General features: G+C 42.1%; 1 protein-coding gene across 5 annotated transcripts in view; it reads left to right on the forward strand.

Annotated features, from left to right (window-relative positions):
* LOC126162655 (tubulin monoglutamylase TTLL4-like) overlaps positions 1 to 27,247 on the forward strand; it is a 246,392-nt gene that overhangs the window by 25,151 nt on the left and 193,994 nt on the right. For all 5 annotated transcript variants that reach the window (XR_007535095.1, XM_049919293.1, XM_049919296.1 and 2 more), the window contains exons 2-4: positions 4,670 to 5,931; positions 7,306 to 7,409; positions 18,949 to 19,004. Coding sequence is in view for 4 of the 5 variants with exons in the window: in XM_049919293.1 (XP_049775250.1) it covers positions 4,771 to 5,931; positions 7,306 to 7,409; positions 18,949 to 19,004 (1,321 nt within the window). In the remaining variant the exon portion in view is untranslated. The remainder of the gene's footprint in view (positions 1 to 4,669; positions 5,932 to 7,305; positions 7,410 to 18,948; positions 19,005 to 27,247) is intronic.

Here is a 27,247-nt window from a genome sequence, read left to right on the forward strand (position 1 = left end):
TCAATTACCCGAAAGTTCCTAAATGCAATGTAACATATACCGTACAGTTAAAAGGAAGTCACGCTTGATCAAGGTCTGCGTCACTTTCCATTTTCAACCAGACACAACGTTTGAGAAAGGAAAGAAATAATAATAATAATAATAATAATAATAATAATAATACCACACAATATGATAATACCATCCAACATATTTTCACTCACAAATCCGTGAACCCCTCCACAGAATATTGAAACCAAAAGTCAAATCAGCTGTCATCGAAGCTTTCAGCCACTCTCAAACAGCTATTACATTCATATTCAGCACTCTACAACTCAAACCACCAACTATCCCCGCACACACACACACACACACACACACACACACACACACACACACACACACACATCATGAATAGAAGTTTGTTTCAAACATATAGTTTATTAGGTGGGAGCCTGTAGGTAAACAAATCAAAGAGGAGCAAACACACAATGAAGTTACAATATTTACATTGTTAAAAACACAGTGTTTGAACAAATAGCTGTATCTAGTGGCAATAGAATAATAGTACATAACAAAAAAAAGGAGAAACATGGTGAACAATGTGCAAAAGTTTGGAATAAAAGATTGCGCTTATGTCTTGAAAATAAAGTGGTAGTGCGACCGCCCAGACCACATAAGAGAAAACACAGATCACAGGAAACTGTTAAGTACTTACTTAATTACATAAAAAATTTTTGACATGAACTGTTTGATAATCTAAAGTAACAAAACAGTGTCGTTATAGATCCCACTGAAGATGCCTTACAGCAAGAACAAGGTGAAAATAAATTAAGTTACATCAAGAAAAGGCAGTTTTATTTACAAAACAAGTATGAAATGTATTCATTGACTTATGTTGGACTGTAATACGTTTGAGTAGTTTACATGTGTGGAGCTCAAAACTTATATGTATTGTTGGATCTGTTTTTACAGATCTGAATACTTAGAGCGACCTCTCAACACACTGACAGACATAAATGATTATTTACAGTCCATTATAATTTCAAAATAAATTTAATACACTCCTGGAAATTGAAATAAGAACACCGTGAATTCATTGTCCCAGGAAGGGGAAACTTTATTGACACATTCCTGGGGTCAGATACATCACATGATCACACTGACAGAACCACAGGCACATAGACACAGGCAACAGAGCATGCTCAATGTCGGCACTAGTACAGTGTATATCCACCTTTCGCAGCAATGCAGGCTGCTATTCTCCCATGGAGACGATCGTAGAGATGCTGGATGTAGTCCTGTGGAACGGCTTGCCATGCCATTTCCACCTGGCGCCTCAGTTGGACCAGCGTTCGTGCTGGACATGCAGACCGCGTGAGACGACGCTTCATCCAGTCCCAAACATGCTCAATGGGGGACAGATCCGGAGATCTTGCTGGCCAGGGTAGTTGACTTACACCTTCTAGAGCACGTTGGGTGGCACGGGATACATGCGGACGTGCATTGTCCTGTTGGAACAGCAAGTTCCCTTGCCGGTCTAGGAATGGTAGAACGATGGGTTCGATGACGGTTTGGATGTACCGTGCACTATTCAGTGTCCCCTCGACGATCACCAGTGGTGTACGGCCAGTGTAGGAGATCGCTCCCCACACCATGATGCCGGGTGTTGTACCTGTGTGCCTCGGTCGTATGCAGTCCTGATTGTGGCGCTCACCTGCACGGCGCCAAACACGCATACGACCATCATTGGCACCAAGGCAGAAGCGACTCTCATCGCTGAATACGACACGTCTCCATTCGTCCCTCCATTCACGCCTGTCGCGACACCACTGGAGGCGGGCTGCACGATGTTGGGGCGTGAGCGGAAGAAGGCCTAACGGTGTGCGGGACCGTAGCCCAGCTTCATGGAGACGGTTGCGAATGGTCCTCGCCGATACCCCAGGAGCAACAGTGTCCCTAATTTGCTGGGAAGTGGCGGTGCGGTCCCCTACGGCACTGCGTAGGATCCTACGGTCTTGGCATGCATCCGTGCGTCGCTGAGGTCTGGTCCCAGGTCGACGGGCACGTGCACCTTCCGCCGACCACTGGCGACAACATCGATGTACTGTGGAGACCTCACGCCCCACGTGTTGAGCAATTCGGCGGTACGTCCACCCGGCCTCCCGCATGCCCACTATACGCCCTCGCTCAAAGTCCGTCAACTGCACATACGGTTCACGTCCACGCTGTCGCGGCATGCTACCAGTGTTAAAGACTGCAATGGAGCTCCGTATGCCACGGCAAACTGGCTGACACTGACGGCGGCGGCGCACAAATGCTGCGCAGCTAGCGCCATTCGACGGCCAACACCGCGGTTCCTGGCGTGTCCGCTGTGCCGTGCGTGTGATCATTGCTTGTACAGCCCTCTCGTAGTGTCCGGAGCAAGTATGGTGGGTCTGACACACCGGTGTCAATGTGTTCTTTTTTCCATTTCCAGGAGTGTATTTATGGATATATAACTGAAATTATTTTCTTCTTCTTCTTCTTCTTCCAAACCAGGATTTGGTCTTGTGATCTGTTACAGCCTGACCATCTTTTCTTTGACCTTCCCACATTCCTTTCAGTAGGATTACATTCCATTGCTTGTTGAGGGAGTTTGAGTTGACATCACAATACAAGCTCTTTCAAATCCTGCTTTCTTTGGATAAATTTTTCATTTAATTGTTTTATCCCCAGCTCTTTCCTCATTTTGCAATTAGCCTCCACTTGTACAGTTTTTTGTAGATCAAAGGAATTTCATTTCTGATGTTTCAAGATGCCGTAGGCCTTTTGATTTTCTGCTCCCTATAGTACTGTGGGTAGTGCTATGACTTCATAAAACTGCATTTGAGTTTCTCTTGTTGTACCCTTTATTCTTCTTATTGTGTCACATACATGTTTTATTCATGTCTTTTTCTGTTGGAATGATTAAGACTGCTATAATTGGTTGTATGTTCTTGGAAGGAACCACACAGCCTTAACCTGTTTGATATTATTGCCAAAAAATAAAATGTATGGCTGATACATGGAATACGGAGGAGAACTGAAGTGGTTATAGACCACCACAATGTTTTTCTTTGTAGGTGAGACTATATTTCAGGTACCCATCATTGCCTTTATTTGATCAGAGATCTGGCTACATAAGAAGACTAACAGTTAAGCGTAGGTGCTCATGTGTAAAAAAAAATGAATGATATGTATTTAACCATTGTAAGAGTGATAAAATGCATATCACAATATTTATATACAATGTGTTTTAGTACACATGCAATGATAAGCTATTTACACTTGTTTCGAATGACCAAAAAATGTGATTGCAAGTTTAAAATAAGTTACTTTAATGTTTATCAGTTTCACTTAGTACACTATGTGATCAAAAGTATCCAGACACCTAGCTGAAAATGACTTAAAAGTTTGTGATGCTCTCCATTGGTTATGCTGGAACTCTGATGTTGGCCCACCCTTAGCCTTGATGACAGCTTCCACTCTCGCAGGCATATGTTCAATCAGGTGCTGGAAGATTTGTTGGGGAATGACAGCCCATTCTTCACAGAGTGTTGCACTGAGGGGGGAGGTATCGATATTGGTAGGTGAGGCCTGGCATGAAGTCTGCATTCCAGAACATCCCAAACATGTGCTGTAGGATTCATGTCAAGGCTCTGTGCAGTGTGCAGGCCAGTCCATTACAGGGATGTTGTTGTCATGTAACCCCTCTGCCACAGGCTGTGCATTATGAACAGGTGCTCGATCGTGTTGAAAGATGCAATCACCGAATTGATCTTCAACTGTGGGACAGAAGAAGGTGCTTAAAACGTCAGTGTAGGCCTGTGCTGTGATAGTGCCACACAAAACAACAAGGTGTGCAATTCCCTTCCATGAAAAACACGACCACACCATAACACCACTGCCTCCGAATTTTACTGTTGGCACTATACACACTGGCAGATGACGTTCACCGGGCATTCGCCATAACCACACCCTGCCATCGGATCACCACATTGTGTACCATGATTGGCCACTTCACATAACTTTTTCCACTGTTCAATCGTCCAATGTTTACGCTCTGTGCACCAAGCTAGGCATTGTTCGGCATTTACTGCCGTGATGTGTGGCTTATAAGCAGCCTCCTGACCATGACGTCCAAGTTTTCTCACCTCCCGTCTAACTGTCATAGCACTTGCAGTGGATCCTGATGCAGTTTGGAATTCCTGTGTGATGGTCGGGATGTGTGTCTGCCTGTTACACATTACGACACTGTTCGACTGTGGGCGGTCTCTGTCAATCAACAGACGAGGTCGGCCTGTACGCTTTCATGCTGTACGTGTCCCTTCATGTTTCCACTTCACTATCGCAACAGGAACAGTGGACCTAGGGCTGTTTAATATTGTGGGAATCTCACATACAGACATATGACACAAGTGACACCCAATCACCTGACCATGTTCTAAGACTGTGAGCTCCCCCGAGTGCCCTATTCTGTTCTCTCACGATGTCTAATGACTACTGAAGTCGCTGATACTGTGTACATGGCAGTAGGTGGCAGTACAGTGCACCTAATATTAAAAACAAATGTTTTTGGGGGTCCAGATACTTTTGATCACATAGTGTATATAGAAAATAGCTGTTGGAATTGAAGTAAACGTAACAATCCATCTTTTTTTTTTTCCAGGTTATGTTGAAGGTCCATCTCCAAATTTTTAACAGTAATATTGCAACCATAATCAGTCAGTGATGTAATCAACAAACAAAAAAAAATATATAAATAAAAAAATGGCAACACCATATGTTCAGAAAGTTCACTTGGGCAATATGGCCTCAGCTTACCATAGTGGTGAAACAGTGTTTGAGTGTAATAAAGCAGTTAAAAGTACATTTAATTGTTTGCAGTGCAATATTGAATATGCAAGTTGTCCTGCTTGTGATCAGCAACGTGGTGTTAAATGTGTACGTCGAAGGAGCAAGAGTGAGGGAATAGAAGCAGATCCCTTGAGAGAACATAACCGACTCCAAGAGACAAGCTATGACGTTCAGCATTGGAAGAGAAAAATAGTGAGAGAGTATGATTCTCACAACCGTATTTGCCGTCAGGATCCTTGTAGAAATGATGTAAATGAAGAATTGTATTCACGGTCAGAACCATTTATACAGCCTATGGAAATAGATATGGGTATAGAACATAAATTTCCGCCCAATAGAATTCTTTCACCGGTAAAAAAGTTCAGAGAAAGGCTTCTACCACCAAACCACCATAATTTAAAGACTCATGATCACAGCAGATTAACACACAATACTTTGGTTCAACAATTGGGTGAGAATGCTAGGCAGTTGGATGAAGCCTGTGATACATATGATCCTAGTCTGGGGAGGGTGAGACCTGTGCCAAATTCTTCTCAAAGGAAACCTTCGAAAGCTCACTGTAGGAAAAACTTTCCATCTAATAACCAGCCTTGGGGGGATGGTGCCCACAATAATTTTATATATTCACCATCAGAAACATTTTCTGTCAGTGGCAATCGTTATAATAGCTCTCCACTTAAACAGAATGTGGCTAGAAATGAAAGTCCTGTGTTTGATGATGACTTTTACTCAAGACTTCCCTTTCAGGAAGTTCCAAGTGATGTTCGGGACACATATTTACGTGATGTGGAAGCAATCCGAAGTAAGTTGCGTGAATTACGAGGTAGCACTGATGGTAAACGCATGAGACAGAGAAGTGAATCTGAACCTGGTGTTGGAAATGGAGGAATTCCAGCTGGATCATCATGGGAGCCAAAAAGAGCCAGAGACATTTCCCCAAAACTTCCAGAATGTAACGGCCATGTCAGAATGGGTGAATGCACCTCCAGACGAAAGATGTCCTCAAGTTTGTCAGATCCAGTCTGCAGTTACTTACCATCACAAAATCATCCATGCCATCGCCGTGAAGCGAAGGTAAAATATCTATGCATTGGTTTTATTAAAAATAATAAATTATGTAATGGCAGCCATTACATATGAGACTGCAATATTTTCTCACAAGATAGTTAATAAATTTATAAAGCAGTACATGTTGTAGTTCATATTATGTGAGCTTAAGTTTTGATGTTTTAGACCCTTGCATTTTAAGGTTCTCACAGTTTTCACAGACAGGTGTCAGAGAATTTTATGATAGGGTTCGAGTAAAATATTGTTTCAGGCTCTGATGACTGTGTAAGATTTTTAAAAGTATTATACATGCTGACATGGGGTTAATTATTCAACTTTTATGCCTCATAAGAGTGGATTCTGATTTATACTATTATCCATTGAAGTTTCTTCCAAAGCAGACTGTATAAATGTATATTGGAAAAGCTAATTTAACTGAGTGCCAGAACCATTTGTTTTTCTAGGAGAGCAGGAAAACTGTGCGGCAGTAATAACTTAAACAAAGGTTACATTTGTAGTTTGTGAAGAGTCCCATATAGGGGGCCCCTATCATGCACGAAACTGGTTCTTGCCTGTGCCACATTACCCCACATAAGAAGAAAACAAACACACACACACACACACACACACACACACACACACACACAAATGACTTAGTATGAAATGCTTGCCACGTAGATTCCTAAATTGTAAAAGATAACAGACGGTGCTAATATATACTGCTGTGAATAAACTTGGGCAGTGCAGAACCTTCAACATGTCTGTAATTAAGACATAAATAAGATCGAATGTTATAATGCTACTTATAAAATCAACTTCCTTTTCACTTTCTCCTTCATATTTTCAAATAAATTGAAATATCAAAGATCCATGTCAACACACACAGATCTAAGTTGGAATTATGAGGTGCAGGTCTCATACACAAGCTACCAGTAATACTCCAGCATTTCAAATATTTTGGTGTGCTGTTAGTTCTGGACATAGCATTGACATCTGGTGACTCTGTGAAGAACTAAATGTTATCTGAATTTCTAGCTGCATCATACAGCTCAGCATTGGCATCAGTACAGTGGCTATGGAGGAAAAATAAGCTAATTGCCCAATTTTGACACTTAAGTCAATAAGCTTTTACACTCTTCATTAATGTGGTAGATATTGGGGCATCAAATGTATGCTTTTGTATGTTTAGTGTTCTCAAGTATTTCACATTCAATATTATTGGTAGCTAAATGTTTTATCTATGTGTGATCCAGTGTACACTTCATGGGATGTTGCTTCTTTGTTCTGAGCATTTGATTCACTACTACTTCTTACCTAATTTGCAAAATTCTGTAAATAAGGTATTACTGCAGATGACAGGTAAATCTTCTGTCGTTAGAAAAATGTTGCTCTTCTTTTCAGCTGCCCTGTATCCCTCTGCAACCGAGCTGTGACGACTTCTCCAGAACTCTTCAGCTTCACTCGAGTGATCGGAGTATCTCCCTAGACTCAAGCCTTCACAATAAGTAAGATTATTAATCGTGTGTTAAACTCTGAGATAAATGTGTTTCAGATAAAATTCTAACTGAGATGAAACTATTAATCCACAAGTAGAAGCAAAAATGAATTATGTGGATCTCAAGTACATAAAGGTTCTTATGCCACACCAAAAAGTGAATGCTGTTACAGTTGTGAAACACCAACCTTTGCTTCTTTGGGAATTACCATCCATCGTTTTGTAGTTAATAATTTAAGTTTTGGTCTGACCTTCAGACAGAGATGGTTTAACTTTATCAATAATAATTTGATGCGGGGAATTAACGAAGAGTTTTTTATCTGAGGACTCTTATTACAAAAGACTTAACAGCCATAAAAGAGAAAAGTTTTTGAACTGGCAATTGTGCGCTCTTCACTGGCACATTAACCATTTAACATAAAGTCACAAGTTATCTCATATACTAAAATTTAATGGAAACTTAAAATCCTGATTTTATTCTTGCATCTTAGCAAGATCCTTATACTATGTTATTAGTTAAGTGTTGGATTGATAGAGCTTCCAGTTTGACACTACTTGCTCAGCAGCAATCATTTGACTGCTGCTAGAGACCATTTTGAGCATATATATCATCTATATGATCGATACTAAGAAAATCATAGGTTGTTGATGTACAAAGGCAGATTAGGTTGGTGATAAGACTGCACCCAACCTAATCTGCCTTTGTACAACATCAATTGCAATGCTTCATATTGAGTCATGAAATGTGTATGTGTGGAAACTCATTATATACTTCAGGAAAGTACAGACATATGTCTCTGTCAACTAATATTGTAATGACCTATATGAAACCATTTCTAAACAAAGGTCATTTCCATGGTGTGAATAATTATCACAAATTCCCTCTACTGGCTGACCATCTTGGTTTCTCACAGGACTGATACATATGGAACTGTGTGGCCATGTGGAAGAGACATGTTTTCAACATTTCGTAATAGATAATTGAAGAAGGGTGAAATTGCTGCTTTTTAGGGAGGTAAAGTAACAAAAATTTGATGGAAAGAGAAGGGAGGTGTGTATTCTTGATAAACTTTCACAGCCGTGAGACACAAACTGTCACAAGATGTGGAAAGGTGTAGCAGCTGCACAACAATGACACGATGAGTGGAGTTGATAAGGTTGTTATCAGCACCTACCAAACAATCCAGCAACTCGGAAAAGAAGTGGTTAAATTCTACATAACTTACAGAATTTGTTTTGTGATATACATTTGTCCTCTTCATTAAAGATAGTAAGAACAATTCACTGTAGTTCTGTATTGCTGTTATTGAGAAGGTAATTTCAAAACGTGAAAAATATGAATTTGCCTCAAAAGCAGTAGATCATTTGTCTTCAAGCACTAATCCCAGGCTTCAAGTTGAACACTATTTTGCATTGCTTATTTCATCTAATATAAAGAAAAAACATCCAACAAGAACTTGCATTATGTGCAGCCATGTATGCCCAGACATTTTTGTAAGGACTGTAATGTAGTCCTGTGTGTTGTTTCTTGCGATCACATGTGTAATAAAGCTACAAACATTTAAGTTAATGGTAAATCCACCGTTAACCTCCAATATACCTTAGAACCGGGAAGAAGAATGTTCATCAATGGGCACACAAAAAAGAAAGAAAACTGGTAGCTTTCAGAGTTATCCTGTGATGAGCTAGTGTAAAAAACACACACACACACACACACACACACACACACTAGGCCTCTACATGGTACCAACTGAACTAACAGCACTGAAGTGACAAATGGGCTGGCTGGTTGAGATGGGTTTAGTGCCAGTCAGGTGGAGTGGTTAGAGGAAAAGGGAGGCAGAGAGAGGGATTAAAGGTTGTTGACTAGTGGTTCGGAGAGAGATGGCTGGTTTGCCTGCTAGGAATGTGGGTAAGGAGGGGTGGCAGGATTGTAACGGTTGGTGGGACACAGCACACGCCAAAGGTGATGTGGGGATGTGAATTGGGAGGTGGTGACTGGATGGAGGAAAGGGAGGCTGTTGGATGGGGGATGTGGAAGCAGTGGGTTACCTGAGATTGAGGTGAAGACAATTACTGAAGTGGAGGGTGTGTTTCAAGGATAATTCCCATCTGCATACTTCACAGAAGCCAGTGGTGGATGGAAGGATCCAGATGGCTGAGATTGTGAAGTAGCCATTTGAAATTGAGTATGTCATGCTCAGATGGATTTTGTGCCACTAGGTGATCAATTTTGTTCTTGACAACAGTTTGGCAGTGGTAACCAATATAAAGCCTGAGTTACAGCAAAATCAAATCTACAACTTAAAAACACACATTGTCCATCAATAACAGTACGAGAAGTGATGCCTTTAACTTTATTCTTTGCTCTGATAACAGCAGTTTTCAACTCAACATTGTCTATAACCTTATATATAGTCGCGAACAAGTGTTGGCGAGAATGATAGTGACGCCCCATTGTGAGCCACTCAATGCTGTTGCACATGTACAACTCCAAGCCAGAGTCACAGTGATACCAGCTCCGCAAGGCTATTTACAGCCCAGCAACAGCCTTATCTAACTTCCTGCCATTGCGCAACCGAAAATGAATTTTTCTCTGTTACAGGCCTAGTAATAGGAGGGCCCGTGACCAAAACCAAAACCCAACAGCTTCTTTAAGCAGTTGGGTAATTAAACCAACACGTATTAAACTTTGACAAGAAGTTACGGATCTCACACACACACACACACACACACACACACACACACACACACACACACACATTCACAGAGAGACACAGGGGTGTCACAAATTACCGAGAGGGTGTGCCAGAGTGCCCCAGAGAGCTAAAACATCAAGAAGAGTTGCTTCTCAGCTTTTGGCAAGATCAATGTGTAGTCTTTTCATTTGAGGTCAACATTTTATTTACGATAATACAGAGTTAAGTCACCAACAAGTAATACGTCTTCACAACACCCATGTCCCTTACACTAAAAATTCACAGCCTCATAATCATCTACCTTCCTTTGACCATGAATACCTCACTACTACTTCACTAAAATATATTTGTATGGCAACTGACCAGCTGTCCACCAGGATGAATGGCCACTATCTAACTGTTGTCAGAAACATAGTTGACCACCCACCCTGGCACAATATGCAGCCAAGCACAGCATGCTAAATTTCAGTGGCTGCTTCACAACCCAATCCACCCGGACCCTTCCCTACATCACCAGCTTCTCCGAACTACGTAGATGGGAGTTACCCTTACATCTTCTGTGCTCATAATCGTCCTGGATGGCCTCAACATACAATAACCTGCAGTCCCCATACTCTCCACCAGTTTCCCCTTCCTATGTCCTGTCACCACCTCCACATTCATATCCCCATGTCATATTCACTGCAGTTTCCCACATGCTGCTCTACAATCATGACAGCTCTCATCCCCACATTTCTAACCAGAAAACCAGCCGCTACACTCCGATCCACCTTCCGAAGAATAGCATTGACACTAATGCTTCTGATTTTGTGAGTGGTCTCTTTTAATCCAAAAGTATTTACATTCCATATGAACTTTCCTACAGCACCAAAAAGAATATTTAATTTTTCAAACTTCCATCACTTGTTTTGTACACAAATGTATTACAGATTGTAATTACAGCACTCTGCAAGAGTTCGTAACTTATTATTGTGTTATTTTGAAGTATATTTATATACAACAAATATTTTACAAACTTGTGTAGTTTGTGGGTTTTGAAACATAATCTGTGAAAAACCAGCCACTACCCCCCGATCCACCTTCCGAAAAATAGCATTGACACTAATGCTTCTGATTTTCTGTGAGTGGTCTCCTTTAATCCAAAAGTATTTACATTCCATATGAACTTTCCTACAGCACTAAGAAGAATATTTAATTTTTCAAACTTTTATCACTTGTTTTGTACACAAATTTATTACAGATTGTAATTACAGCAATCTGCAAGAGTTCATAACTTATTGTTGTGTTATTTTGAAGTATCTTTATGTACAACAAGTATTCTACAAAGTTGCATAGTTTGTGTGTTTTGAAACATAATCTGTGAAAAAATTATGATGTTAAGGAGTTATTTGTTTACTTACTAGCATTTCTCCACAACTTAGCCTGCATAAGCTTTTGACATGTATATTGAACATCCCTCCTCATCCATCTCTTCAACCCTCTATCTGTCCACCTCATTCTCCCTTCTCTATCTCATCCTCCCCACCCTCTCTCTCTTAATCTCCTCCTCCCCATCTCTTTGTCCATTTCCTCCACCTCCTATCCTAGACTATATCTCCCTCTAACACTTCCATCCAACAATATCATTCTCCCCTCTCTCTTTCCATCTCCATCTCCCACTCTTCATTTTTCACCTGCCCACTACTGATCTGTGCCTTCCTCCTGCCTCATTCATCTCCCCCTCTTTACCTTTCCTCCCCCCCCCCCCACCCCCACTATCTGTCCCCTCCTCTATCCATCTCAACCTGTTGCGAACCATGCTCATTGGCACGTGTAGTCCCTGCAATTTTGTTCGAAAAAGCAGACTGATACTACAACCACAACACACCTGTCGTGCAGGGCAGGCATCATTTTGGGGTCCGGAAAACTATTTCTCGCCCCAGACATGTAGGCTGTCCTGCAAAGCAGGTAGATTTGGCAGGCCAATACTGTTCCCACATAGTGTTGCTGTCATGCAGGGTAGTCTATATGCCAGAGACTGGGGAAGATACAAGTCTTTGCCTGTATATTTTCACTTCTATTGAAGCTAGGAGGGTATAAACTCCATAGTGCTAATGCTTGTGAGGCCTACTGTTTCTGTGCCAAATTTGGTTGAAATCAGCACAGGGGTTTGGAGGAGACCCCAGACATACATACACTGCTTTATACAAATAATAGGTTTATCTTTCCTCATAAGATTAGGACCATTAGGACCTCTCTTCCATCTAACCAGGCATTCTTCTTATTTACAGTACACAGATAGCATATTATAAGACAGATTACATCCCACACGGAATACAACAATTGGAAATAGTTATGCCATAAATAATAGAAAACAATAACTATAGCAGAAAAAAGGTTTGTTTATTTGTGAAAAGTAGAGTAATAATGATAAATTTCTGTCTGGTAAATCTCAAATGTGGGCACTGGCAACAGTGCAAGTGAGAAGGGCTGGTAGATGGATATAAAATAAGTGAAAGAGGAGGAAAGAAAGTGACATGACTAACTAAGAAACAAAAAGTAGTAGTAGTGTAAATTGCAGAAGTTGCAAGCATTTACTTTCTGTTCGACAGCAAAAAATGGCTACTTATGTTAATTTTCATTATAGAAAAGTAATTATGTTGTCAAAAGGAAGTTACCTTATGCTTGAATGTAATAGTATATCAAATTCCGTCTAACCAGGCATTCTAACCTGTTCCAGAAGCGCGGAGAGGGCGGGGGGGGGGGGGGGGGGGGGGCAGTAGCAATGTAGGAGTATTTTGGAAAAGTTTTATGGATGGACACAGTTGGGATACTAGATAAGCAAGACTGGCGATTATTATGATACAATAGGTATTTAATCTGTGATGGGAGGTACTGGAGTGTATGCACACAGAAGTTGATGAAGTAAAAATTAGTTTGATATTCACTTATCTTGTCTGACTGCAATCATGGATTTTACAGATGCAACAGACAAGCGTTCGTGATTAGTTCTGTTAAAATGTTCAACTACTTGTGACTTGTGCCATGTTGGATTATATCCCAATAAATTGAGATTTGGAATGATTTATTGCACAACCTTATGTTACACCTTCTGTGGGGAAAATATTCTGGAACATCTGGAAAGCATGGTAATCTGAAAATTTACAAAGAGCCTTCCATGCTCTTATTTTGAGCTGTTTCCTGGAAATGCCTGCTATGAGTTCTTGTGGGAAGCTAAGAGGGCAGAGAAACTGATTGTTAGAGCCGGTGAATTAGTTTGGATCGTGGGAGAAACAAATATTGCATTTTAACATAATAACATTCTATGGCTTACTATGTATCATAGTGCAATGAAATTGGATTTTCACAGAAACACAGGTTTTATGATTATAATATTCTTGGGGATATGGTCCATCTGTGGAACTAAATAGAAAGCTGGTTTTATGCCATACGCATTTTGCTTCCTTTTATTTATGAAACTTCATGTGTTACAGGCCACTAATGATGCTTCATAAATAAAATGAAGTGAAACACACAAAGGACAAAAACAAAAAGACCTACTTAGTCACATATACAGACCACATCTCCAATAATACTAAAAGGATAATTGCTACTCACCATATAGCGAAGACGCTGAGTTGCAGGTAGGCACAAGAAAAAGACTGCCAGAAAGTAAGTCTGTCACAGCAGCTAGAGACTCTCTCTCTCTCTCTCTCTCTCTCTCTCTCTCTCTGTGTGTGTGTGTGTGTGTGTGTGTGTGTGTGTGTGTGTGTGTGTGTGTGTGTTTTTTCTATTTCTGATGAAGGCTTGTTGGCCAAAAGCTTATTTTCTGACAGTCTTTTTTGTTGTGCCTATCTGTGACCCAGTATCTGTGTCATATTGTGGGTAGCAACATCCCTTTCATAATATCGCATTACATCCTGTATTTTCCTGTGAATAATGATGATGATAATAATAATAATATATGTGCAACTGAGGAATGACGGAAAGAGGTGTAGCATATGCATGGAAATTAAATCTATGGCTGCGCAGTCAATCCACACAGTGATATCTATGTGTCACGGAGATCTGTGTCATCGCGACGTCTTTGTGATTTAATTACAGAAGTTGATGGATTCCATGATTTGTCCAAGTTGAAGCCACTTTCTCTATTAATTAAATTCATCGCCAACTGAATTTCAGTTGCTTCTTTCACTACTAAGTCCCAGAAAGATGAAGTCAAGGCTAAAATTTTGACATTATCATAACCATAGAGTGCCTAGTGTCAATACAGTGCTCTACCACCGCAGATTTATTTGGTTGCAAGTCTGTAGCACCTTGTATATCTTTGGCTACATATGCAGTGGTTGGGGTCTCGCGTTTAAAACGACGGAGCAGGTGCTGGAGCATTAGTCACCTCAGCTCATTCTGAAGATGGCTGGACAGTATTCAGCTGAAATATTAGAAGAAGCTGAATTTATGCGGCTGCATGCCCGAAATTTTACAGAAGAGTCTTTACGCCGTGAAAACATGAAGCAGCTATCTAACATGTTCATACATTGTCAAGCCCATGCAACAGTCTCCTCTCCCAAAAATTGCTTTGTCAATTTCCACAATACCTAGCCCACCAAACTTTTCTCCTTATTTCACACTCGCTTCTCTACAAAGGCTTTTCCAATTCACTACCATCTTTTCTGTCATATGCAGTTCACCTATGTAAGTCTACCCTGTTTAACCCTTAGAAATGTTAACTGCAAAATTTTTGTGATACCTAATTTGCTTCCTGCAAACCAAGAAGGTTTCTAATGCTTCAGATTACTCAGCGGTCTTCCTTTTTGCAGGTCTTCCTTTCTTAGAAGCAATGAGTCTCATAGCTCAACCACATCTTGCACATTTTTGTTCTTTGGCTGTGAATCTATTTGATATGACTTCACCATATTGTTTTCGTAATCCGCAAGAACAAGGTCACTGGAACAAAAGTCCTTTGCTTGCCATAGGTGAAAATTCACCAGACGGAAATCATGTTTCTCCTCAAGAGGGAGTGCTATCTCATGTTTACATCATCTGATGTGATATTTCTCATTGTTTACTTACAAGAACATGAAATGTGGCAACTACTACTATGGTTGATTTCCAAGATGTTCAGCTTTACTTTGGGATGGTGGTACATGACCCTATAACTCCACTGTTAGAAGTTCCTGTGCGACACTCGATACAGGTATTATGGGAGCTTACATTACTACCTATTTTTCACAGCCAGTACTGTGACAGGTTAAGAGATATTAAGATCGAATAATATATGCTTCAACATAAAAGGTGCCTAATTTCATGCATCAATAACGGAAACATCAAGATGGCAGCAAATGAAGATAAGGCCACCCATACAATGAGAGTTTTCTTATCAGTCAGCCATCAACACCACATTCTGCCTTTCAGAATAAATCATTAACATACAAATGCCAATATGCTGCAATAGCAGAAAATGAACAGAGGGCCCTCGTCACAATGCGTATAATTTGTGTGTGTCAATCATATCAAACAAATTTCTGTGTAATTTTATCTTGAAACTCTCCCATTTGTCTGTATTTGCATAAAAAAACAATATGGGATTGTGGGTCTGCCTTGATGCAGAACACTTATGTTATTTGTTTGTTATACGAGGTGCATTCAAGTTCTAAGGCCTCCGATTTTTTTTTTCTCCGGACTGGAAAGAGATAGAAACATGCGCATTGTTTTAAAATGAGGCCGTGTTCGTTGTCAGTACGTCCCAGAGATGGCAGCACCGTACGGCAGATGGAATTTTACTACCAGCGGCAAGAATGAGAACTGTTTTAAATACGTAAAATGGTGACGTTTTCCTTACTTGAACAGCGTGCAATCATTCGTTTTCTGAATTTGCGTGGTGTGTAACAAATTGAAATTCATCGACAGTTGAAGGAGACATGTGATGATGGAGTTATGGATGTGTCGAAAGTGCGTTTGTGGGTGTGACAGTTTAATGAAGGCAGAACATCGTGTGACAACAAACCGAAACAACCTCGGGCTCGCACAAGCCGGTCTGACGACATGATTGAGAAAATGGAGGGAATTGTTTCGGGGGATCGCCGAATGACTGTTGAACAGATCGCCTCCAGAGTTGGCATTTCTGTGGGTTCTGTGCACACAATCCTGCATGACGACCTGAAAATGCGAAAAGTGTGATCCAGGTGGGTGCCACGAATGCTGACGGATGACCACATGGCTGCCCGTGTGGCATGTTGCCAAGCAATGTTGACGCACAACAACAGCATGAATGGGACTTTCTTTTCGTCGGTTGTGACAATGGATGAGATGTGGATGCCATTTTTCATCCAGAAACAAAGCGCCAGTCAGCTCAATGGAAGCACACAGATTCACCGCCACCAAAAAAATTTCGGGTATCCGCCAGTGCTGAAAAAATGATGGTGTCCATGTTCTTGGACAGCGAGGGCGTAATCCTTACCCATTGCATTCCAAAGGGCACTACGGTAACAGGTGCATCCTACGAAAATGTTTTGAAGAACAAATTCCTTCCTGCACTGCATAAAAACGTCCGGGAAGGGCTGCGCGTGTTTTGTTTCACCAAGACAACGCACCCGCACATCGAGCTAACGTTACGCAACAGTTTCTTCGTGATAACAACTTTGAAGTGATTCCTCATGCTCCCTACTCACCTGACCTGGCTCCTAGTGACTTTTGGCTTTTTCCAACAATGAAAGACACTCTCCGTGGCCACACATTCACTAGCCGTGCTGCTATTGCCTCAGCGATTTTCCAGTGGTCAAAACAGACTCCTAAAGAAGCCTTCGCCGCTGCCATTGAATCATGGCGTCAGCGTTGTGAATAATGTGTATGTCTGCAGGGTGATTATGTCGAGAAGTAATGCCAGTTTCATCGATTTTGGGTGAGTAGTTAATTAGAAAAAAAATCGGAGGCCTTAGAACTTGAATGCACCTCGTAACACAAGTCTTTTGTACAAAGGTGGAACCGGGCGAGGTGGTGCAGTGGTTAGCACACTGGACTCGCATTCGGGAGGACAATGGTTCAATCCCGTGTCCGGCCATCCTGATTTAGGTTTTCCGCGATTTCCCTAAATCGCTTCAGGCAAATGCTGGGATGGTTCCTTTGAAAGGGCACGGCTGACTTCCTTCCCCATCCTTCCCTAATCTGATGAGACCAATGACCTCGTAGTTTGGTCTCTTCCCCCCAAATCAACCCCCCCAACCCCATAAAGGTGGACCCATAGTCCCATATTAAAATTCTGTATTTTCTACTAATAAATCTGTATCTTGCTATACTGCAAACAAGTGCAGTGTGTGGATGGTCCATATTAAAGGTTAGCCGCAGAAGTCATCCTGCACATGGCAACAGTATTTTCTTCCCAATTGAGGTGCTCATCCAAAATATGGTGTTATAATACAACAGAGAACAATTGGAAACAGTTGTTCACAGAATTCTGGGCTGATTAACTTCTTATGGTATATTAAAATTGCTTGTCTTTTAAGTATTTAGGCTATTTGCCCATATGAACACCGAAGAAAGATATGGCAGAGTTGTTCTAGGCACTTCAGTCTGGAACCCCGCGACCGCTATGGTCGCAGGTTCGAATCCTGCCTCGGGCATGGATGTGTGTGATGTCCTTAGGTTAGTTAGGTTTAAGTAGTTCTAAGTTCTAGGGGACTGATGACCTCAGATGTTAAGTCCCATAGTGCTCAGAGCCATTTTGGATAATGACAGTGTTGCTGTCTTCTGGTTTGGATCTCAACTAAAATGGGAGGTAATTGCAATAAAAATGATATTTACAGGAAGATAGTACTAGTCAGATGTCATTGGTAAATGAGAACAACAATAGTGTGTTGTGGTCTAAGCCTTGTGACACTCTTGGGAGAACTGGTATGCAGTAATACTTAATTCGCAGTCGTAATGCTGCCTGTTTCTCAAATAGCTTTCACATCACTTCAGCACACCATCTGAAAATTTTAACCATCATAATTTTCCAAGTGCTGTCAAAGTTGATGGTATTAACTGCTTTTAAGGATCTGTCAGTATTGTGGTGCTGTGGCCTCACATTTTTCTAATAGTAATTTTCAGTTCATCAGCTCCCATAATTAGTGAAGTGAAGTGTATTGGCTATAGTGTTTGCGAACCCAGAGTAATATTGTAATATAAGAAGAATATGCATTAGCATTCAGTGGGCTTATTGTACACAGTATATTCCAGGGTCTAGGAAACATCAGATAAAACAATGGTCAGAAATCGCAAAATGATGCTCGCCTTTCCTTCCTGGGTCAAGGTCAGCTATACTGTTTCTTCTAGTGAGTAAGGTATATCCTGTTCATGAGGGAAAATTAAAATATTCAGTGTCCTGAATGCACTAGTTTTATATACCATCTTCGGTTCTTTTTTTTGTCTTGTACATTAATATTTTTTTATGTGATAGCCTAACAATTAACCAACAGTTATTGGGTAGTGCTACTTTGAAGGCAAATATATGTAATTCTCTTTGATGCTTTCATCATGTGGAAAATTATAATGCAGCCTTAATGAGCTAAATAGCAGTGTCACATCTGTTTAGCGCAAGGTCTTATCTTTTGTTACATTGGATGTTTAGATGTGATTTTTGGTCAAGACTTGTACTAGCAAATGTTTTGAATATTTATCTGCTCCTATCTTTGCTTAAGTTAGTGTTAATAATTTGCAATTAATTGTTTCACTTAAGTTGTTGATTTCGTTAAACTGATCTTTGATCTGGACATTTTCTCTTAAGCTGCCTACGAGTAGGTCCTATTTTGCTGTTCCACATTAACTTCTGTATCTTTTTCTCCTCAGCAGTTTCAGAACACACACTCTCAGATAAACTTGTTTTGGTTTCAGTTACAGTGGAGAAGATGGTGACAGTAAAGGTGAGCCAGCAGAAGACAGTGAGGAAGGTAATTCGAGCATTGATTTAAAAATAAATGTAGTCAAGTTTCTAGGGTTTACAATGAAGATCATTAAGCAAGACACTCTTTGCAGACAACAGGATTTTGTAATGATGGATAACGTTGATTTAATTGCCCATTTATGTTTTATTTTGAAGAAACATTGGTGCCATCTACAGTTTGAAGCACTATTTTGAAATGTAATTTATTTTAAAAGTGTTGAGTCTGTAAACAGCACTTAATTTAAAATCCATGTTGGCAACTGGCAGCCCGCAGGCCAGATCTGGCCTGTGATTGGCTTCTGTTTGGCCTGCTGAACAAATTTGTGGGGAGGGAGTGAGGTGCTAGCATTGCACTCCACCAGGGAAACATTTTCAGATGGCTCACATCATTTTTGCAGCTCATGACAAAGATAAATGCTTACTCTGCACATGTGCAATCCATTTCAGCATGACTGCATTTGAGCAGCAGAGAGACACACATTTTCAGGCTTAGCACAAAGTTACGGCCCATGTGCTCGTGTGTGTGTGTGTGTGTGTGTGTGTGTGTGTGTGTGTGTGTGTGTCTGCTACACAGTGATAGATCACAGATGATGATAGGTGACATTAGTACAGAAATTACCATCTATTTCTGAAAAGTGTTGCTTTGAACAGCAGCAGCAACTTCATGAACAAACTCGTTATCTGTTGTTGGCTTAAACATAAAGTTCTGTGCAAGTTGTTTGTTAATTTGTGCAAGTGTTTCTTTGTATCATTACTGAATTTGGAAAATGTCTAGAATTAAGAAGAGGAAAGTACATGCTGAATGTTGACAGGAGAAATGGATGGAGGATTATTTCTTTATCATTTACAGAAATAAAACCATTTGCTTGTATGGTGAATCACTGTCTGTTGTGAAGGAATATCATATGAAAAAGAAGTTTTGTATGAAATACATTTTGAAGTATAGGAAAAAAATAGTGAAACATTCAATTTACCATGGAGACAACTCTCTGGAGTTTATGATTAGGCACCTTTGATGGTCGGTTCATGAAAAGATTTTATTGGCATATTAAATGAAAAATCTATTGAATTAAATATTGAGAAAGCTTTTGTAACAATTCTTCAGCATCAATTTTTTATAGAGTCCCATGCGCTACATCATTGCCAGTTCAATCAATATTTGGATGATGTATGCTCCAATCATGAAAATTTCAGTTACCGTTACAGAGTGAAATGGCTGAGTAAGGGCAAAATACTGAAACATTTTTATGACCTTCAACAAGCAATAGCAGATTTTTTGACTGTTAAAGAGAAATCATTTGTCATTGGCTGAAGTAGAGCCCCAACAGATTTGTGAGTTAGTCTTTCTGTTTGAAATCACAGGTTATTTAAATGACTTAAATAACAAACTTCAGAAGCCAAGCCAGTTAGCTCACTAATAAAACAGCCATCTGGAAGCTTTTCGGACCAAGATGTGCTTGTGGTAAATGCAGATGAGAGCTGGTAACTGTTAGACAGCACTTTTGCCATATTTGCTAACACTTCAAAAAGTGACATAGAAAGCGCCAGAAAACCTTTAAGTGGGACTTGTTGCACTTCAGAATTTTTCTTTAAAGTCTGAGGCCTGGCCGTATTTTATATTTCACGGAGAAAAAATAAAGTTACACAATTGAGATCACTTGCAATAAAGAAAATTTGTCTTTTTGGAAGCACACTTAAGTGTGAATAATTTTCCTCTCATTAAAATAAATAAATAAATAAATGCACTATATGTAAAAGGTTAACAGTGACAACCTGGAAAATGCCCTAAGACTCATGTCAGCGATGTAAATCTATATATGAACAAGCTTGTGTAAAAAATCAAGCTCAGAGATATCATATTAAACTGCTGTTGAATTTTTAATGACTGAATAACTTTAAATCAAACAGTGGGAAGTCCAGCTTGGAATATCAACAATATTACAAAAGCGATAGGTTGCCACTCACCCTAAAGGTGACATATTAAGCTGCAGAAAAGCACAGCAAGAAGACTATTATACATCTGAGCTTTTGGCCAGTCTTCTTCAGAAAGAAAGCTATGCACACATTCACATGAGCAAGCACACCTCGTACACATGACTGATATCTTTGGCCAGAATGCCAGGCATTAAATGTGGTTTTCCTAAAAGCTCATGGCAAAATTTGTATGTTTGGTGTAGTGGATGTAGACAAGGTTGATGCTTTTTCACATGAGTTTCTATGCAAGATATCATCATGTGTTCTCTAAAAGGTGTAAGTTTTTGCGATGACCTACCAGGAAGCAAGGCAAAACTCACTCTCTCTCTCTCTCTCTCTCTCTCTCTCTCTCTCTCTCTCTCTCTCTCTCTCCCAATCCCTCTCCCTATCCCTCCCTCCCTCCCGCTGTCCCCCCTCCCTCCCGCTGTCCCCCCTCCCTCCCGCTGTCCCCCCTCCCTCCCGCTGTCCCCCCTCCCTCCCGCTGTCCCCCCTCCCTCCCGCTGTCCCCCCTCCCTCCCGCTGTCCCCCCTCCCTACCTCTCTGCCCCCTCCCTACCTCTCTGCCCCCCCTCCCTACCTCTCTGCCCCCCCTCCCTACCTCTCTGCCCCCCCTCCCTACCTCTCTGCCCCCCCTCCCTACCTCTCTGCCCCCCCTCCCTACCTCTCTGCCCCCCCTCCCTACCTCTCTGCCCCCCCTCCCTACCTCTCTGCCCCCCCTCCCTACCTCTCTGCCCCCCCTCCCTACCTCTCTGCCCCCCCTCCCTACCTCTCTGCCCCCCCTCCCTACCTCTCTGCCCCCCCTCCCTACCTCTCTGCCCCCCCTCCCTACCTCTCTGCCCCCCCTCCCTACCTCTCTGCCCCCCCTCCCTACCTCTCTGCCCCCCCTCCCTACCTCTCTGCCCCCCCTCCCTACCTCTCTGCCCCCCCTCCCTACCTCTCTGCCCCCCCTCCCTACCTCTCTGCCCCCCCCCCTCCCTACCTCTCTGCCCCCCCCCTCCCTACCTCTCTGCCCCCCCCCCTCCCTACCTCTCTGCCCCCCCCCTCCCTACCTCTCTGCCCCCCCTCCCTACCTCTCTGCCCCCCCTCCCTACCCCTCTCGCCCCCTCACTCCCCCTCCCCCCTCACGCACTGTGTATGTAGTATTAGTGCGCATGTTGTCCGTATGTAGAACAAGGAAGGCGCACAATATATATGAATTTGAGGGCAGATTGTGATGGCCCAGAGGCCCAGTACAAGCACTTCAGAAACTGCATGACTTGTTGGGTGTCAGAGGAGTTCTGTGGTGAGTGTCTTCAACATGTGATGAAATAAAGTGAAACCATGTCCAGATGTCATGGGGCTGCGTGGCCACATCTCATTACAGATATCGAGCATTGTGCACTGAGCAGACCGGGAGCGAACTGTTGCGGAACTAATGTCAAACTTTAATGTTGGTCAGAGTACAAGTGTGTCTAAACATCCAGTGCAGCAACAACTCCCAATGATAGGCCCCTGCAGCTGACGACCCATGCATGTACCAGTGTTAAAATGCAACATCAGCAATTATGACTGAAATGAGCATGTGACCATAGGCACTGGACATTGTCACAGTGGCAGAGCATTGCATGGCCTGATGAATTCCATACCTCCTTCATCATGCTGATGGGAGGGTGCGAATCTCTTGTCTTCCAAGGGAACAGCTCCTTGACACTTGTACTGTGGGATGGAGACAAGCAGACGTCACCTTCATTATTCTCTGGAAAAATTTACATGGTCATCTGTGGGTCCAGTGGAGATTGTGCAAGGCACAATAAAGGGCAAGGAGTATCGTACACTGGTCGCAGACCGTGTACGCCCAAGGGCAGTGGCATTTTTCAGCAAGATAAAATGCTACATCACAAGGCCAAGGGTGCAATGGAGAGGAACACAGTGGCAAGTTTCAATTGATGTGCTCCCCCCCTTTAACTCGCCAGAACTGAACCCAACTGAACACCTGGAATGCGAATGAACATGGCATTGCTGCTGCTGTTCATGCCAAAGGTGGACATACCGGCTATTAGGCAGGTGTCACAATGTTCTGGCTGATCAGTGTATGGCCTGCTTATCTTATTTTGACAAAGCCATTGTATTTCACGTGTTGCTTTCTTATGTTTAATTTTAAAATATATTATCCATAAACTTAATGACACAGATGCTATACCTCTTAACTTCAGCATTAGAGGTGCTGTTATCGCATCTCATGAATACTGCCAAGCCTGGTGCCTATCATCTAGAAAGGTAGAAATGTCAAAGGGAAGTTATGGGGCCTTCACATGTTCAATATTTATGTCAATGTATTAATAAAATGGCAGTAAATATTAGAAATACTAATAAACAGTATTGATGCCGATCAAAATAATCTTAGTATTACCAGTACATACTGAGTGTGAGTACTATTGGTTTGACAATTCACTAGTCTGTTGTTCGCATTTTTTCCAGCTTGGCTTCTCTATAATACACCTAATATACAAATTTTTTAAAATGAACAATGAAATGGTGGCATAATTTGTCATTGTGATCTTCAGTCCGAAGACTGGTTTATGCAGCTCTCCACATTACTCTATCCTGCAAGCCTCTTCATCTCTGAATAACTACTGCAGCCTACATCTTCCTGAATCTGCTTAACCCCCCCCCCCCCCCCCAACAAACACACACACACACACACACACACACACACACACACACACACACACATATTCGCGCGGGCGTGCACACGATTCCCTCCAATACTACATTGTTGCTCCTTTGTTGTCTCAGAATGTGTTCAATCAACAGATCCCTTCTTTTTTTCAAGTTGTGCAACAGATCTTTTGGTCTCCCGAATTCGGTTCTCTACTTCCTCATTAGTTACATGATCACCCCATCTGATCTTCTGCATTCTCCTGTTGCACCACATTTCAAAAGCTTCTATTCTCTTTTTATCTAAAGTGTTTATTGCCCATATGTCACTTCCATTTAAGTCTACATTTCCAACAAGTACCTTCTGAAAAACTTCCTGACACTTAAATCTATATTTGATGTTAACAAATTTCAGTTCTCAGTTATTTTGCTACCTAAATAGCAAAAGTCATCTAACACTTAAAGTGTCTCATTTTCTAATCTAATTCCCTCAGCATTCCCTGATTTAATTCGACTACATTCCATATTCTTTGTTTTGCTTTTGTTGATGTTCATCTTATATCCTTCTTTCATGACACTGATCATTCCATTCAGTTGCTCTTCCAAGTTCTTTGCTGTTTGTGACAGAATTAGTGTCATCGGCAAACCTCCCACCCCCCCCCCCCATTTCTTCCCCCCCCCCCCCCTCCTCCCCCTGGACTTTAATTACTATACCAATTTTTATTCGATTTCCTTCACTGCTTGTTCAATGTACATATTCAATAATTGGCTACAACCCTTCTCACTCCTTTCTGAGGCGCTGTTTCTCTTTCATTCCCTCGACTCTTATAACTGTCGTCTCATTTTTGTACAATTTGTAAATAGCCTTTCGCTCCCTGTATTTTACCTCTGCTACCTTCAGAATTTCAAAAAGAGTATTCCAGTCAACATTGTCAAATGCTTTCTCCAAGTGTACAAATGCTATGAATGTAAGTTGATCTTCCCTTTATCTGTCTTCTAAGGTAAGTCATAAAGTCAGTATTGCCTCGCTTGTTCTTACATTTCTCTGATCTTTTCCAAGGTTGGCTCCCACCAGTTTTTCCATTCTCCTGCTGAGAATTTGTTAGTATTTTGCAATCAAAACTTGTGAAACAGATAGTTCAGTAATTTGCACATAAGTGAGCAACAGATTTCTTTGGAATTGGAATTACTACATTCTTCTTAAAGTCTGAGGATATTTCGCCTGTCTCATACATTTTGCACACCAGATGGCTCTACCAAGGCTATCAGTAGCTCTGGCAGAATATCGTTTACTCCGAGGCTTTGTTTCAACGTTGATCTTTCAGAGCTTTGTCAAATTCTTCTCGTAGTATCCAATCTCCCATCTCATTTTCCCTTGCTTAGGACTGGGTTATCATCGGAACTCTTTATATTAATACAGCTGTTTTTCCTTCTCAAAGTCCTCTTTAGTTTTCCTGTATGTGGTATCTGAAATATGCTTCTAAATCCGTACATTTGTCCTCTAGCCTTCCCTGCTTAGCAATTTTGCACTTCTTATCAATCTTGTTTTTTAAAAGTATGTATTCCCTTTCACCTGCTTCATTTGCTGCATTCTTTAAATTTCTTAAATTTCATCCTTTCACTAGTTTAATTTAATATCTCTTGGTATCCAGGACTTCCACTAAGCCTTATCTTTTTACTCATTTGATCCTCTTCTGCCTTCACTATTTCATCTCTTAAAGCTACCCATTCATCTTCTACTGTATTCCTTTCCTCTCTTCTAGTCAACTGTTGCTGAATGCTCTCACCGAAACTTACAACTACTTCTGGTTCTTTCAACTAATCCGTGTTCCATACCCTTAATTTCCTGCCTTTATTCCAATTTCTTCCGTTTTAATTTACAATTCTTAACTAATAAATTTTGGTCAGACCACATCTGCCCCTGGAAATGTCTCACAGTTTAAAATCTGGTTCCTAAATATATGTCTGTTATATAATCGATCTGAAACCTCCCGGTGTCTCCAAGACTCTTCCAGATATACAGCCTTCTTTTATTGTTCTTAAACAGTGTGTCAGTGATGATTATGCTCTGTTCAAAACCCTACCAGGCAGCTGCCTCTTTCGTTCCGTGCTCTAGTCCATATTTATCTACTATTTTTCCTCGTCTTCCTTTTCGTACTATCAAATTTCAGTCCCTTATTGCAGTTATATTTTCATCTCCTTTAACTGTCTGAATTATTTCTTTAATCTTATTGTACAGCTCTTCATCTGCGGATATACACTCCTGGAAATTGAAATAAGAACACCGTGAATTCATTGTCCCAGGAAGGGGAAACTTTATTGACACATTCCTGGGGTCAGATACATCACATGATCACACTGACAGAACCACAGGCACATAGATACAGGCAACAGAGCATGCACAATGTCGGCACTAGTACAGTGTATATCCACCTTTCGCAGCAATGCAGGCTGCTATTCTCCCATGGAGACAATCGTAGAGATGCTGGATGTAGTCCTGTGGAACGGCTTGCCATGCCATTTCCACCTGGCGCCTCAGTTGGACCAGCGTTCGTGCTGGACGTGCAGACCGCGTGAGACGACGCTTCATCCAGTCCCAAACATGCTCAATGGGGGACAGATCCGGAGATCTTGCTGGCCAGGGTAGTTGACTTACACCTTCTAGAGCACGTTGGGTGGCACGGGATACATGCGGACGTGCATTGTCCTGTTGGAACAGCAAGTTCCCTTGCCGGTCTAGGAATGGTAGAACGATGGGTTTGATGACGGTTTGGATGTACCGTGCACTATTCAGTGTCCCCTCGACGATCACCAGTGGTGTACGGCCAGTGTAGGAGATCGCTCCCCACACCATGATGCCGGGTGTTGGCCCTGTGTGCCTCGGTCGTATGCAGTCCTGATTGTGGCGCTCACCTGCACGGCGCCAAACACGCATACGACCATCATTGGCACCAAGGCAGAAGCGACTCTCATCGCTGAAGACGACACGTCTCCATTCGTCCCTCCATTCACGCCTGTCGCGACACCACTGGAGGCGGGCTGCACGATGTTGGGGCGTGAGCAGAAGACGGCCTAACGGTGTGCGGGACCGTAGCCCAGCTTCATGGAGACGGTTGCGAATGGTCCTCGCCGATACCCCAGGAGCAACAGTGTCCCTAATTTGCTGGGAAGTGGCGGTGCGGTCCCCTACGGCACTGCGTAGGATCCTACGGTCTTGGCGTGCATCCGTGCGTCGCTGCGGTCCGGTCCCAGGTCGACGGGCACGTGCCCCTTCCGCCGACCACTGGCGACAACATCGATGTACTGTGGAGACCTCACGCCCCACGTGTTGAGCAATTCGGCGGTACGTCCACCCGGCCTCCCGCATGCCCACTATACGCCCTCGCTCAAAGTCCGTCAACTGCACATACGGTTCACGTCCACGCTGTCGCGGCATGCTGCCAGTGTTAAAGACTGCAATGGAGCTCCGTATGCCACGGCAAACTGGCTGACACTGACGGCGGCGGCGCACAAATGCTGCGCAGCTAGCGCCATTCGACGGCCAACACCGCGGTTCCTGGTGTGTCCGCTGTGCCGTGCGTGTGATCATTGCTTGTACAGCCCTCTCGCAGTGTCCGGAGCAAGTATGGTGGGTCTGACA

Source organism: Schistocerca cancellata, chromosome 2, assembly GCF_023864275.1.
Source record: "Schistocerca cancellata isolate TAMUIC-IGC-003103 chromosome 2, iqSchCanc2.1, whole genome shotgun sequence".
Classification (NCBI taxonomy): domain Eukaryota; kingdom Metazoa; phylum Arthropoda; class Insecta; order Orthoptera; family Acrididae; genus Schistocerca; species Schistocerca cancellata.